This window comes from Penaeus vannamei, chromosome 35, assembly GCF_042767895.1.
Source record: "Penaeus vannamei isolate JL-2024 chromosome 35, ASM4276789v1, whole genome shotgun sequence".
Lineage (NCBI taxonomy): Eukaryota > Metazoa > Arthropoda > Malacostraca > Decapoda > Penaeidae > Penaeus > Penaeus vannamei.
In genome coordinates this window covers 11,498,874-11,514,011 of record NC_091583.1, presented here as the reverse complement: position 1 = coordinate 11,514,011, position 15,138 = coordinate 11,498,874, and the positions used below count along the sequence as shown (strand labels likewise).

At 37.1% G+C, this 15,138-nt stretch overlaps 1 protein-coding gene across 11 annotated transcripts in view; it reads right to left on the bottom strand.

Moving 5' to 3' along the window:
- The window catches only part of poe (E3 ubiquitin-protein ligase-like protein poe), a 51,807-nt gene that overhangs the window by 976 nt on the left and 35,693 nt on the right, over positions 1–15,138 (bottom strand). For 6 of the 11 annotated variants that reach the window (XM_070114063.1, XM_070114071.1, XM_070114072.1 and 3 more), the window contains exons 49-87: positions 14,931–15,098; positions 14,555–14,713; positions 14,298–14,435; positions 13,896–14,070; positions 13,428–13,759; positions 13,125–13,310; positions 12,809–12,963; positions 12,438–12,594; positions 12,211–12,311; positions 11,815–12,067; positions 11,104–11,301; positions 10,700–10,874; positions 10,053–10,180; positions 9,811–9,917; positions 9,317–9,536; positions 8,977–9,132; positions 8,327–8,617; positions 7,940–8,151; positions 7,507–7,756; positions 7,280–7,393; positions 6,942–7,142; positions 6,613–6,832; positions 6,019–6,216; positions 5,678–5,868; positions 5,271–5,447; positions 4,763–4,954; positions 4,492–4,584; positions 4,227–4,373; positions 3,949–4,086; positions 3,377–3,610; positions 3,081–3,204; positions 2,796–2,953; positions 2,350–2,517; positions 1,903–2,081; positions 1,519–1,698; positions 1,031–1,189; positions 532–856; positions 270–423; positions 1–26 (exon numbers count right to left, since the gene is read on the bottom strand). The exon at positions 1–26 is cut by the window's left edge and continues 976 nt beyond it. In XM_070114063.1, coding sequence (XP_069970164.1) covers positions 1–26; positions 270–423; positions 532–856; positions 1,031–1,189; positions 1,519–1,698; positions 1,903–2,081; positions 2,350–2,517; positions 2,796–2,953; positions 3,081–3,204; positions 3,377–3,610; positions 3,949–4,086; positions 4,227–4,373; positions 4,492–4,584; positions 4,763–4,954; positions 5,271–5,447; positions 5,678–5,868; positions 6,019–6,216; positions 6,613–6,832; positions 6,942–7,142; positions 7,280–7,393; positions 7,507–7,756; positions 7,940–8,151; positions 8,327–8,617; positions 8,977–9,132; positions 9,317–9,536; positions 9,811–9,917; positions 10,053–10,180; positions 10,700–10,874; positions 11,104–11,301; positions 11,815–12,067; positions 12,211–12,311; positions 12,438–12,594; positions 12,809–12,963; positions 13,125–13,310; positions 13,428–13,759; positions 13,896–14,070; positions 14,298–14,435; positions 14,555–14,713; positions 14,931–15,098 — 6,939 coding nt within the window. The remainder of the gene's footprint in view (positions 27–269; positions 424–531; positions 857–1,030; positions 1,190–1,518; positions 1,699–1,902; positions 2,082–2,349; positions 2,518–2,795; positions 2,954–3,080; positions 3,205–3,376; positions 3,611–3,948; positions 4,087–4,226; positions 4,374–4,491; positions 4,585–4,762; positions 4,955–5,270; positions 5,448–5,677; positions 5,869–6,018; positions 6,217–6,612; positions 6,833–6,941; positions 7,143–7,279; positions 7,394–7,506; positions 7,757–7,939; positions 8,152–8,326; positions 8,618–8,976; positions 9,133–9,316; positions 9,537–9,810; positions 9,918–10,052; positions 10,181–10,699; positions 10,875–11,103; positions 11,302–11,814; positions 12,068–12,210; positions 12,312–12,437; positions 12,595–12,808; positions 12,964–13,124; positions 13,311–13,427; positions 13,760–13,895; positions 14,071–14,297; positions 14,436–14,554; positions 14,714–14,930; positions 15,099–15,138) is intronic. The other 5 variants (XM_070114067.1, XM_070114069.1, XM_070114070.1 and 2 more) reach the window with 3 other exon arrangements.

Sequence of the window (15,138 nt, the reverse complement as noted above, 5' to 3'; positions counted from 1 at the left end):
AGGATTCTCTATTTCATGCAGAAGTCCTGGAGAAATAAGATAAATTAGTAATGCCTTACATGAATGAGTTCAAAATGTAAAAAGCAATACAATAATCACAGCTCTTTAAGAATCTTATAAACTGTAAAATAAAGAAGTTATCAGCTACTGAAATCAGTAAAATTATACATCACAAAAGATCACATTCATTAATGGAAGATCAAAACCATCTATTTGCTTATTCATAGAGTCTGAAATTATGATAAATGATGTCTAATGCTTCCACTTACCAACTACATCACAGAACTCCATGAAGGAGGAAATAGGCAGGAGCTCCTCTTGATAATGCGTGAGGACCTTAGAGGAAGCTTCCACCAATACTTGGTCATTATGACGCACAAACTCTGCAACTGTTACACTCCATTCTCCCTCTGTACTTGTTTTCTGCAAAAAGTATACAGATTTGTAGGAAAATCTTTACAAAAAGAATCTAATAACAAGAAGAAATGTATCACTTGGTGTAGTCACCCCTGACTACTTGGCAGTACTAACCTTGAAAAAGGTGTTGTAAATAGCATCAATGAGGGCCCAGAAGATTGCTGCATGCTTGTACACACTCCAATCCTTTGTTGCTTTGTCTGTGACTCTGTTTCCAGGTGGTGGGTGAGGTGACACTGATCTAGCATGAGCAACGACTAGTAGACGCTGAAGGTACTGCACCCTTATGGATGTCCATTTGGTTGGTGAATATATGGCTAATGATAAAACACCCATATAAAATGCCCCCTCAGCCTCGTAAGCAATTTCAATCCACCTTTCCTGACTTGCCTCGAGGAAGGTTGAGAGCCTCTTCTCTTCTCGACCCACTGACCGAGTGCTGCAAAGGCAATTCATATGTTTTCATCTTTGTATACAAATATCTAATTGATATTCTCACTTTATGAAGTATACATAGTAACTGTTAATCAAAAAGCATTATTATTACATATAATATATCCTGGTGTAAGATTCAGATCATCTCAGGGCCAAAATCTATAACTGAATTACTTACGTGTTTATTACATATAAAGCCATGTGGAGAATGTAGGGCACCAAGTTCATATTAGACTGCCTGCCACCACCGCCTGTATCATCACTGAAGGACTTTTCATTGGCAAACCTCAGCAGGAGTAATTTTAGGTCATGAAGGGTAGAATAGTAACTGATATCCCTGAAAAATAAGTGTTATAAGTCATAAATCACCAACAACTACAACAAAACAAATATGTTAATTTTTTTTCTTCTTTTTTTCTTTTCTCTTCTTTTATTTTCTATCTATTATTTCATTGGCAATAATAGTAATAATAAAAAAAAAAAAAAAAAAAAAAAAAAAAAACAAGTACAAGACAAAAGATTAATTGCAATATAAATTATTTTATGTTTGTTATCATGTCATCCAACTTACCAATCAGAATGAAATAATTACGCTACATCAATTTCTCTGACAATTAAAATTTCTCAAGAGAAATACTGTCATATTCAGAATCTGCTGACCCTTACCTGTGGGTAGTGCATTCCTGTAGATAGGTATTGTGACGTGCTAGACAGGAAGCAAAGGCTGATTCTGGAACTTGTGGCCCCCATAATGGCAGGAGACCATTAGCACGGGTGTTTGCATTATGAAGGGCCGCACTCTCCCACTCATCCCGAGACCTGGATGACCTGTGTGAATACTCCATCCTTGTAAAGGCTGCAATTTTCCACAGCTTGTCTTTTGATAAATACATATGGTTCCATTTAAAGTAATAAGGAATTTTTCAGGCACAAACATAAAGCTTAAACACATACTGAGCAAACTGGATAATTTCAAGCATATTGCCAATAAAAAATTACAAATTATGTAATGAAAAATGGGTTGGTTATTATCATGTTAACATAACTTACCTCACAGCAGCAAGATGACAATCCACATGCACCACATTGAAGTGAGAAACAGTGCAATAACCCAAAGTCTTGTGAGGTTTATTCTCAAACTCATCCACTACACAGCGCTTGCTGAATGTATACACAGCTAATACTTTCTGGGGTTGGCAGCGATAACCCTCCAAACAAATTGCACACACCTATTCAGACAAAAAATAAAATATATTAATATAATTCTACTAAAAAGTAGGATATGTAACAGTAATATCATAATACCTGATTTATAAACAAATATACAACAGAATATTACATGAGACCAACATAAAAAAGGAAAGCAGGTTACACAGTCTTAAAGAAGACCCATAAAAAAATCTGTACAGTTTATACAATCTTACAAAAGACTCACGTAAAAATGCATAGTTTAAAATACAATCAAATTAAAGTTACTTAGGCTGATATGATATTTACCAATCCTGATTCCTCAGCAATTTCTCCCATTTGTGACAGTAATGTAGACTGGGATGTAATTTGCTCCTTTTCATTAGCCTTGAGTCCAAGACGGCTCAACTCTTTCTTTCTGGTCTCCATGGCCAATCGCTTCTTTTCCTGCCTTGTCTGACGACGTACTTCTTGCACCTAGGAATATTAATGTGGCAGAATATAATATAAGTATATATTTGCAGAAGAATATACACATATCTATGCACATTTCCAAATCTAAATGGTTTTCATAAACCCTTTGGTGACGGTGACGACTATAGCCGTCATGACGTAATAGTCTATGATGTGTAAACAAGTCATTACTCGCTGCAGGTGTACACAGACTGTACACAGCTACAAAGTCTAGACTGTTACATAATATTAAATCACAAATAAATCAGGCCCCGTCACAATATGGTTAATTGTCCACTCACCTGCACTGCAATACTGGGATCATCACGTAGTGCTTCAAGCAGATTTTCAGCAACAGAGCCAACGTGTTCATCTGATGATATTTGTTCTAAGCGGTGAATATGAGGTATGCAAGTAGCTGCAACTGCTTGTTGTGTTCCCCTGTGCTTCGTTGCCAATCCTTTTTAAAGGATGAGAAAATTAATGTATAATACCAGAATAAAAGGCTACAACATAATCTCAGTAAATTTATTAGCAAAATGTTAAAGACAAGTTTTCACGTTACTAAGTCCAAGAAGCGGTCTTACCTGTCAAGAGTCTAAGGATGTATTTGAGTGATGGTCGACTTAGAAACTCTTTCCACTCATCATTGTAAACTACTACCAGCTTCTTACTCTTTGGCATGTGGGTTTCTATATATGTTAAGGCATCCTGTGAAGGGAGAAAATCATGTGCATAAGGTAAAACAAAACAGAAGTTTGTAATATATAAACTTAGTAGCTCAATTAATTAATCTGCAGATATTACTTCATAACACACTCGATATATATGTAATGGTGACCCTATAAAAAACAAACACAAGCAGTTTTGCTTGCAAAATTACCTTGACAATATTAGCTCGGATGATCATGTCCTTCAACTGATTGCCATTCTCATTACGCTCAATGCCATCACAGAACACACAGAAAGACTCCATCTTTGCGGCATCTTCCGGTGAGTGTTCTCCATCAAACTTCTCAAAGTCCAGCACGGGACGGAAATGTCCTACAAGTAGTTCCATCTTCTCCTTGTGACAGAACACCAGGAAGGGGAGCACACGCATCAACCGTTGACGGACCTGTGGAACATGGGATATCTTTAGTATAATTTTAGTTCTGTGATGCATTTCATACAAAATGCTAATTTAGCATTTAAATTAAACATATCAAACTGACATTCCTAATTCCTTTCCCATAAATACCTGCTTTAAGCATTTTTGCAATAATAACATCATAACATTAATATTATTCTATAGTAAATTTTAATTTGTTATATAACTTTTCAGAAAAGTTTTTTCTCTTTTTAGACTCACAAGCACATTCATATTTCAAAGCTAAAATACAAAATGAAGTATTACAAAGTAACTTAACAATATATAATCTACAGCTTTCATATATACAAAGCACACTTTCTTACCTGGGCATTGGTGCGGGAAGATGTAGCTACATAGTTCAAGAGGAGATGGATGTCTTCAAGGGTACCACATGTTTCAACAAACTCTGTGTATGATGCAGCTGGTATGGAGGAAGCCTCTACCAACACTGCCTCTAGTACCTGTATACAACAGCACAGAAAAAATAGAATTTTCATCTGATTGTTGACCATTTTTCTATTCTTATAACTACACGTTTATTATTAAGAATATGAAGAAGATATATGAAGATATGAGAGAAATAATTTTCTCGTAGCCTTACCTGAAGTAGTTGCTCAGTGAGAGATGCTCCACCTGGTGGCCCAGCAACAACTTCTGGCTCTGCTGCAAGACACTGCTTCAAGGTGTGTAGCAAAGTAGAGATGGCATTCAATGAAGGTACCATCAGACGTTCTCTATTCACACGCACCTGAGAAGACCAAGAGAAAATTTATGAAGTCTAAAGATAAAACTACTGGCACTCCTGGCAGTGAAAAGCAACATCGAAATATATACCTAGTGATAACACAATCAACTACAATACATACCTTAACACAATATTGGAAAAGCTTCAACAGCACTGTGACTAGTGCTCTGGCATATGAAAGATCACTTATTCTCTGCAGGCACTGAAGCATCACCTGAAATAAATCATTTGTCATTAAAATTTACATATTTACCATAAGAGATTTCCCTCTTTACAAAGTTAAACAACTCACATGCTTCCTTAAAAAAGAGAAAGAGAATTTATAAACAAAAAACACATTCAATTTCTCACTTTACACATTCCATGTCTACTTTCTCCAGATAAATATTTACCTCAAGCCCTCCACACTGGCACATGACACTGGCCATACGGTACACCTGTTCATTATCCACATCTTCTTCCTTCTTCTTATCTAAAGTTTCTACAAACTCTTCAGTAGCATCCCCAAGGAGACCTCTCATTCGATACACAATACGCATAGCATCACTCTCACTGTTTTCTGCTAGCCATATTTTCTTATACACCTGTAAGTAGAAATAATGTAAGAGTTAGTGAAGCATATCACAATGTAGACAAATGACATCTATTTTGCCTGTACTTTCACATTCCATGCATATTAATATTTGCATGATATCATTGAATATTTTCTTCTCCATACAAAATAGATATAGCAATTATGAGCTTCCATTAACTTTCATAATATCCTAGACTGGGCAAAGGTCTCATGGACTGCATCTAGTAACAGCACAGAGCACCTAATGTCAACTAAAAGTTTAACTGATTAATAAAATGAAAAAGATTCTGAATATTTCTCCATAAGCATATGACTCTTTCTCATACCTCTTTCACAGGCAGGTCTAGCGAGATGATCTTGTTACAGATGAGTAGCTCCATACCATTATCATCTTCTAACAATGCCACTAGCTCACAGTCCTGGCAGATCTTGTTCTTCACATCTCTCATCAGAGGACCCAGCCCTGGATCTAAGCTGCTGTATGGGTTGCCCACCATGCGACCCTGAAACATCAACCACACCACATAGTCAAGATAAAGACTACAACTTGAAGAAAACTGAATACCTGAAGAAAAGAAACAATTCATAGAAACTATTACAAGGAGTTTTTCATTTAACAAAGCACAAGGCAGGTAACTTATCCCATATACAGGATCTTGTGTAAGATAGACATCTACAAAAAGATATTCCAACTTCCTTTAGACTGCTCTTTATAAAATACAAGAAAACAAACCTGAAGGAAATCTTCCTGCTGAGGATCCTTTTCCAGGGTTAGGAAGAATTCACCAACATCATTCTCCTCAGGATATATTATAGAGCACAACCGCTCATAAATGAAAACAGGTGTACGCAGGTCATCTTGGGGATACTGCTTCAGGGTTTCAACACAAACATTCATGAATTCCTTTGTCTCTGCCTCTGTACCTAGAATCATAAACAATACTAAATTAATACATAATTCATAAAATCACAAAATCAAAATAATACAAGCATGATCACCAAAAAGCCTAAAAGACAAATAGAGAAACAAACAAAAATCAACAGAATTAAGTTCAAATATAATTAAAGACATACCTGAAGTCATATCTTCCAACAATTCTAGGAATTTGTCTTGGGTGTCATCAATGAGCTTAGTGCGTTGGACCACCAACTTCCGTAGAGAGAGGTAGCCACTTAACACTGTGCCGACTAAGCGCCCCTTATATATACTCTTGATCGCATCCACGTCAATGAATTGAGAGAGCAACTCTGTCAATACTTTAAGGGCATAACCTGAAAAGAACAAGGTTTTGTAAAAAAAAAAAAAAAATGCAATAATCATATATGAAAATGTCCAGTAAATGAAACTTTCATATACTTATACTGCATGCCTCAGGTTCTACTATACACACAGTAGAACCATGTGTAGAGTTGTGATCTCTAAACTGGCTGACAAAAGACTGATCTTCCTAAATACCTATGATGCCTTGTGAAGCGGCATTTGGCAATTCAATGCAAATTACATGCAGTGCTTGTAATCAAGGAGAGAAAAAAAAGGATAGAAATAGATGACCTTTCCCCTAATATTCATTTAAAGGTGGAAAAAAAAGAATGGCATGAACATACTATTTACAAACAAAGCAGTATTAGCTAAGAATTACATATCAAAATTGCAATCTGCAGCATTACCTTGGCTTAGATCTGTGGTAAGGGTTGTTTCTTCTAAAGTGGTCAACAGCTGAATTTCTGCAGTAATAAGACTGGCGATGGTTGGCAGGACACCCTTTAGTGCCAGGTAGTATTTCCAGTGAGCACCTAACAGGAGGGTTTGATACAGGGAGACAAATTCTGCTGCACTTTCTCCTGCCTTTCCTATTTCTGGTAAGAATGTTGTGAGCATATCCAGTACCTGAAAGTGACAAATGAGCAAATCAGCATGAGGTAAAGGTTATCTCGTCACTAACTATTTGAAATTTGAAGTTTTCTGCAACTTAACCATTTCATCCAAAACCAATTACCTCTCTCTTGCGCTGGGATGATGAGCACAGGGACTCCACCATTTGTGCAGTGACCTGACGTGCCATACGGGATGAGGGGTTGAAGAGGACACGCCGCAGCCATGAAGATTCCTGCATCTTTAGGTCGTATTGGTGACGAATTGTATGGGCCAACCAGCGACAACCATACTTCTCTATGAGGTATCTTTCATGGACTTCATCCTAAAGAAAGAAGAAAGTAGTAAGTAATATATAAAAGTTTGTGGAAATACCTAAAAACAAAATCAAATACAAATTACAAACTGTACAACATTCCTGAACATGTATCTTTTTTTCTGAAAAATATGTTAACTTCCTACCTTCTTCATTTTGCTAACAGCTGGCTCTTGTGCTCTTCTAGCTGATCTCTTCTTCCATGTCTCATAAGAGTGACCTGGGTCACCACTTAGCCACTTACTCACATCTACTCCAACCTTCAATAAATAAAACAATCTTATAATATATGCAACACTGAAAAATAATTATTGTCATCTGCTACCTCATGTTTTCTGAACAGCCAGAATTTTTGTTTTGTTTCAATTCTTACCTTTGAACCACCCAAGTAAGCAGCCATCAAGTCAGTGGAGGCCGCACTGGAGGCAGATGCAGCTGCAACAACAGCAGTAACAAAGGCTGCAGCATTCATGGGGGTCTTATCCCTACTCTTACGGGGTGGTGGGGGAGTTGGTGGTCTCATCACCCCTTGAAGGATACGAAGGCAAGGCAGGGTGATGTGCTCCATCACAGTTGGGGAGGCATTGGATCCTCCAGCCATTAGGAACAATTGAACCACACACCTAATAGAGCAAAAAATAACAGGCTTATATTTGGGGGCCATAAAATTTAGTACCTTGCTAAAATCTCAGGCAAAGAATTGCATTAAAAGTTTCATGTGTCAAAATTTTGTGAATAAACACTAAAAGGCACAAAAAATAAAATTATATTGATAAAACAAACTATATGACGATATTAGTAATTACCTTAACCTATACTCCCAGCAGGAATCCTCCTTCTGTGCAGATGCAGCCAACAAACCCATTTCATGTCTGACAGCAGCTGCTAAGTCTGGTGATGTCACATGGGACCGCAGAGCCATACTGATCTTATCCATAATGAGGCGATTCAGTTCTTGCGTGGCTGACAAGTCATCTTTAGTCAGGAGGCAGAGGAGTTGACGCACCTCACTTCTCACCTGCAATTCATCATGCTTCAAATCAGTACATATACAACTAGGAGGCAGAGATAGCAAGTGAAAGAAAGAAACAAGAAAAATGAGATGCAAACAATGAAAAGGTATCTTCTCATGACTTTCATTATTTGTTCACATCAAAATATTCAAAAGCACCAAAACTGGAGGTGTGACTTACCTGTACAGTACCTCTCCTTAGATTATATTCAAGGAGATCATTGATGAGCCCATGCTGGCAAAGGGCAGCTCTGAGAGTGGCATTTGTTGCCAAAGCCCGAAGCAGAGTAATGCAGTGCTCTGTGGCTGATGCTGCACAACCATAGCAGCGACCAGCAGCCACCACTCCTTCTTCATGGTTGCTTGCATGAACAACACCACTGCGTGTAATAGGAGACACAACATTCTTCTTCCCACCTTCTTTCTGGGACCGATCAAAAGCAACAAGCTCTCGCCGGGAGGCTTGGATTCGCTGGGGTAAAAAAGAGCATATATTAATCAAGAGACTATTCTAACAATTACTATGCTACAAATAAAATTGAAGAGTGAAAAAAATCTCAACCAGAACTTAACATCATATCCTACTAAATATATATCATCCAATCACAACTGGAGTCCCAATAGCACAGTGAACATGAAATCCCATTGCTCCCCATGTTCTTGGCTGCTGCATAAACAATCTTAGAAAAGAGCCTAAAAAGAGGCTTTACTCCTACTTTTTAAGGGGCTATTTCTCATAAACAAATGTATCCAGGGAGAAAGTGGCATGTCATAGGACTTCATTTTGACATGATTGGGATAAATCAAACAATCAATACATAAAACACACACCTGAATAACTTTAGATAGATCATCAAATGAGTTCTTGCAATCTCCACAGTACTTCTGAGCCAACTGCTGGATGGCTCGGTTCACCTGAGTCCCTCCTGAGCTGCCTTCATCATTACTCCTTGCTGCTCCTTGCTCACTTATTCTCACTAACAGCAGCTGATGTGAGATGGAAAAAAAATGCATATAAATTTTTTTTCCTCTAAGAGATAGAGAGAAATTACAGCAGGAAGTCTGTCTCACATAAATGAATAAGGTAAATTAACAAATGAAAAAGTAAATAATGAATGACAGTGAAGCAGTAAAAGTATAAAGTGCAACCATGCAAGAAAGCCATGACTACCTCCAAAGTTGGTTTATATGCTTGCAGCTGCTTGTATGAACGGTCTGCCTTTTCTAGTAAGTTGTTGATGTTGAGAACTGCTTTCTTGCGGTCATCTTCATTTTCTATGGGATCCACAGCACAGCATGGTCGACATTGTAATGTATAATCAAACTTGGCATACTTACAGTAACCACAGGCATTGCAAAGGAAGGGGTCTTTCTCATCATAATTGATGGCCCTAAAAAGGTTAATAAAATTTAAATTAAAATGTTATCAAATTTATAAACTATCAATATGTGAAGTCACATAAGAACAATTCTATAAACACCAACTAATATGTATGAAACCACATAAAATTAAGTGCTATTCTATGTAAAATCAGGAAAATAAAAAACTTCTCAACTTAATAATTACTGTGCACATATGCATCTTCATATGCTTGTGCTTCCATTCTCAAAATTAATACAAGGATATATTGTTACAACACCCAAAACTGATAATAATAAACAAACCTGCACTTGTGACACTGATAAACATTCTCTCCACAATTAGCACACACTCCTGGTGATGCTGGCACTGCTGCTGAGCACCGAGGGCACTGGAGAGTTTCTGTCGAGGCCTGAAAAATGCACAATATACCATCGTTTAAAATAAAAGAAATACATAGATGAAAAACAAAAATCAAATCTAACTGCCTAAATAAAGAAATTATCTTTTTTTCATTTCAATATCATTATGCTGTTGTAAAACTTACCTGAAGATTCTCATAGAAGTCAGTATATTCAAACATGAGGTTGCAGGCAATAATTGGCAGAGGGAAGTCAATTTTGACCTCAATCTGACCAGCAGATAGGGTCACTTTCTTTGCACGATGCCACATGGCTATCAAGGAAAAGAAAAAAGATTAATTAATATGTGGCAACTACCTCCTTGTATTTGAAAAAAAAGCACACAACAAACAATCTTATTAATCAATACTACCTGAGATCTCATAATATCAAATGCTTATTGATAATCAATACTGAAGCCTTTGAATGAACAGTAATCCATTTCAGAGAAACTACAATATAATCCTATATATCAAAATCACAAGAGGAAAACAAAGCTTCTGATCATAATCCTACTTATTATATCACAGAGAGTTTACATAATACAGACAATAATGTCCACAAATTACTCTGTATGATGATTATAGTCATCAAGTGTTATTGTTTAGAGTGTATAAGGTTTATTTGGCACCAAACAGGTATATGTTAGTATTAATCCAAAAACAGCCATTAACAATTACCTAGCCAAATGCATGATAAAAATATAAAAACATTATATCATAACAGCAACTGGAAGCAGGGAAAACAATACTAAAAAGGAGTATTGAAAAAAACAAACAGCCCTTCTACTTACCAGGTTTGTTCTTCAACTCTACAACAGCCTGGACTGAACGGTTGTTGTAGAAAACATTGAGGGTACGGACCATCTTAGTGCGCTTCAGATCAGCTATACGCAAAGTCAGTCTGCTAATCATGTGGCTGCCAACAAGCTTGACAAGCTGGGTTGTTGTGGTGAAGCGAGAATCCACCTGCAAAATATTGTTTGGCAATGCAGTTCTCCCTATATCTTTTTTCTTCCAGTATTCTATAAAATCCATTCTCTAATGAGGATACATATAATGTTTCATTGAAAAGGAAAAGAGTGGTTTTCATAAAAGACAAACATTTCAATGCAACAATGGTACAATGGTAAGAGCCTGAAATCCATATAAGATATATTCTGTAGTGACATTAAACCTTATGTTAACATATACCAACCTTGACAGTGGAGAGCTTGACACTTGTGAATGGAACTTCTGGGTTATTACAGACAAGGCATGGCTCAGATTCAAGATAGTAACCATCAAATTCGACTAATGATGCTAAAGAGTTGTAGAGGTTAGCATTAGGATGGTTAGCGAGGAGCTGTGACTGAGTGCGGAGAACAGTGACAGCTCTGTTGATGTATTCAATAACCTGGAGGAAAAAGATCACGTCAAACTATGACCAGAAATGAGACACCTAATCATTATTATCATTATCACTGAAACTATCCTAAACCTTTTGTGCTAGGATATGCCATCCTAGCATACTTTATATACTGTGGATTTAGTATATTGCCAGCAGCACCACAAGTACTTAAACACCAAGGAATCAATTATTAACCCTACCTATCTCATCTGTTTACCCTATTACTTGATTTTCTAAAAAAAAAAATTATCATTTATTGCTATTGGTATTCAATAAACATTTAAGCATACTATCAACAAAAATAACAGGCATGGGGGGATCCCCCAAATTTAAGAAATGAAGAAATCAAGTGAGGTCACTTTGGGCTACTAATCAATTCCTTAGGGAAGCCAATTGTGTGACAACATTCACAGTGGATGGTACATATAGCCATGTATAAAGGGTGAAATGTATTCATAACATCAATTTTATGGTCTAAAAACTATTAATCAAAATCAAACAAGATAAAATTCTACATACCTTCTTTTCACAGTGCTGAGTCTTGAGAGAGAAATATCCTAAGAGATCAACAAACTGTGCAGCCTTCCTGCCATAGGCTGGAAGGTGTGGCCACAGTGACCACATGAGGGTAAGGAGAGTATCCTGGTCCCTTGGCGGGGAATGACGGTACAGTGCTAGAACCAGTGAGTGTGCCTGCCATCGCACTCCTGTTGAGTTGGACTCCAAGAGGAATGTTCGAACAAACTGGCTGATGCGGTTACGGTCCAAGTATCTGTAAAACAATTATCATATCATACAATATCAAATTTGAAATATATAAGATATGACATTTAGCATTATTGTCACTCCTTATTTGCCTAATGAATGTTCTACAGTATATTCACAAAGGATGCACTGTATAAAACAAAAACTTACCTATTTATCTGAGCCACAAGTGCAGCACAATGTGCCTCTTCACCACGGCTTTCTCCCTCACTATCTTCACTTGAAGCTCGTTTTGTGCTGCTACTTGAGCTCTGCAAAATATAACATACTTGTACTACCTTGATAATGATAGCTAGAACTTCAATTATAAACCAAAGAACAATATGGCAAAAAATACCACAGTATGTCAGAACAAGTGCAAATCCCGTTCATAGTACCTTCTTGAAAACACTCACTTTGGAACTTTCTGAATTCTTTGATGTAGGACAGAGTGCTGCCTGTAGGAGCTGGAGCACTGTAGGTGCAACTCCTTCTTCTAATAGGCATGATACTTCCATCAAGAATCCAAGTACACTTTCATCTTTCATGCAGTACCTTGAAATTTAAATGAAAATATTAATAATACTATTTTTTTCTCTAGACTAATTCAATGGAAAATTATAAAAAATCTGAATTATAAGAAAAAATGGGAGTATAAGAAAAAGTGGAAGATGGAAATAAATACACTAATCAAAAATAGAACTATCAATATACAGCAAAATATGAACACATTAAAGCAATCCACTTCATCACCTGCACAAATACTTACTTTTGCCAGTTTGGTGTTCTTGAGGAGGCAATGTCTACACATGACTTCAAATGCTCAATAAGCTGAATAAGGGAGTCATATGGCAATGCAATTGGTGTTAAGGATGCACTCCCTGAGAAACTAAATCCTCCTTGGGCACAGAGAACTTTAACATCCTGTTTCAAGATAAAAAATTCAAATCAATATTAACATTTACACACATTAACTACAGACTGCTAGCAATAGAAACCCACACACACACACACAAAAAAAAATATATATATATATATATATTTCAAAGATAAACCTTTTGGTGAACAAATCATTAGAAGTTTACCTTGATGTGGTAATCCAGTGCATGCATGTCCCTCATTTGGCGGTACCTGTCCTTGTGGCCACAAATGAAAAGCAGCAACTTGCGCACCTGACGTCTTACAACTGGGGTCTGTTGAGTCATCATGTACTCACACAGATAATGAGACCAGGCTGGTTCAAATTGGCCCCCTTCCCCTAATTTCTTCATCTGAAATATGGATAAACAAACTGAATCTTACAAAATATTGGCTTCTTATCAAAATATATAATGAAAAATAAAGTTCTAAAGTAGACAAGTTATCCATTTAATGGTAGTCTTTCATACCTGATATGGCAGCCTCAAAACCATTTCTGTCAACAAGTGAGGGAAGGCTGCAAAAACATCATGGGCATGTCCCTTCACATATTGCCGTAGGAAAAATGGAGACATGTCAGGTGGAAGAGAAAGTGGTCGAGGTTTTAGGAGGCCAGCACCAATGACAGTGCCACCCTGCTCTTCCGAGGTTGCTCGCCAATACTCCAGCAGAGCTTTGAGGAAGGAGAGACAATGCTCCATTGCTCCTGATTGCACCAAGCACTTGGCTGTGGCCTGGGGAATCACACTGGAATTATCACTGCTTGATCTGCCACCAGACTTGTTTCTTGACATCATTACACCTAAAAGGATAAAGAATATGTATGAATTCATCTGCAGGAAACATTTCTAAAACTCTAAACCTTTAAAAAAGTCACAAATATTTACTCACATCAATTTCAAATTCTAATAATGTCATTGCAATTTTCTAATACTTACTCAGTAGTCTCATTACAACAAGCTGGACCTCCTTGCCAGGTGTACGCTCAGAGACTGTTGCTACATCAATGCTGCTCATGTTCAACTGAGTGACAAGAGCCATGAGGACAGCATCCAAGCTTGTACGGTCTCTTGTCTCATTCCCATCTAGGTCAGAGGTCAGCATCAAGAGGACCTAGAATCAAACAATTCAATATAAATAACCAAAAATTACTTACAAACAAAAAAATTTCATCATCAATCTATTATGTCAAATTAAAGAGAAATCCTTTTTTCACTTGACCGCAAAATTATCTAGTAATAGTTCTGATGGAATCTTTCACATAAATGATCTCATTCTCATTTCTTGTCAACTTTTGCATTTATTCTATCATTCTTGCTGAGCCTTTATATATCACTTACTTGGAAGAAGGGTATAGTTGTAACTCCTCCAACAGCTGATAGAGAAGGAATACGCTGCACCAGGGCGTCTAACAAAGCCAGACGGAGTGTATGCAGTCCTACACCACCTTCTGGTAATTCCTCCTCAACCAAGTCACCCTAAAAAATATATTCAAATAATTTATCTGACCTAATAATTTCTTAAATTATTAGGTAAATAAAAAAATGCTAGTTAATATATAATCATACATAGGTATGAGATCTCAATGAAAGCTTACCTGAAGTGTGGTAGGTAATGCTGACACTCCATCACGAAGAGCTGCTGCGCCAGATTCTTGTCCAGTGTCACCATAGGCTGAACTTCGTCCAGAAACATTGTGCTCACCACCCAAGCTCTCAACAACAGATCCTCCAGATTCACTTCCAGCACTTCCAGCCTAAAATGGAAGTCAAATTTAAAAATAAAAAGGGTACATAACTTTTGATCTGTACTCAGATCAAAAAATATCCAAGACTCACTCACTTGGCTAATGATAACTTTATCTTCATTAACTTTGGCTCAAGCCATAAATCATGACTGAAAAATAAACTCAGTGGCAGCATAATACATTTGTATATCATTAATATGAATGAAGCATCAAAATCATATCTAACATGTTCTGCTGGGGAAGCTCTCAAGTTTGATCCATCAGTGGCTGCTGTAGATCCATCACCATCATCATCATCTGAGCCATTAGCTGAGGCAGTAGTGTCAGAATAGTGTCCATTTTCTTGCCCATCAGCACCTTCAACATCACCAGCTTCTGCTTCCTCTCCACCATCCTGTAAATAACATTATCATTATTTTTTAATGTCTATCAAT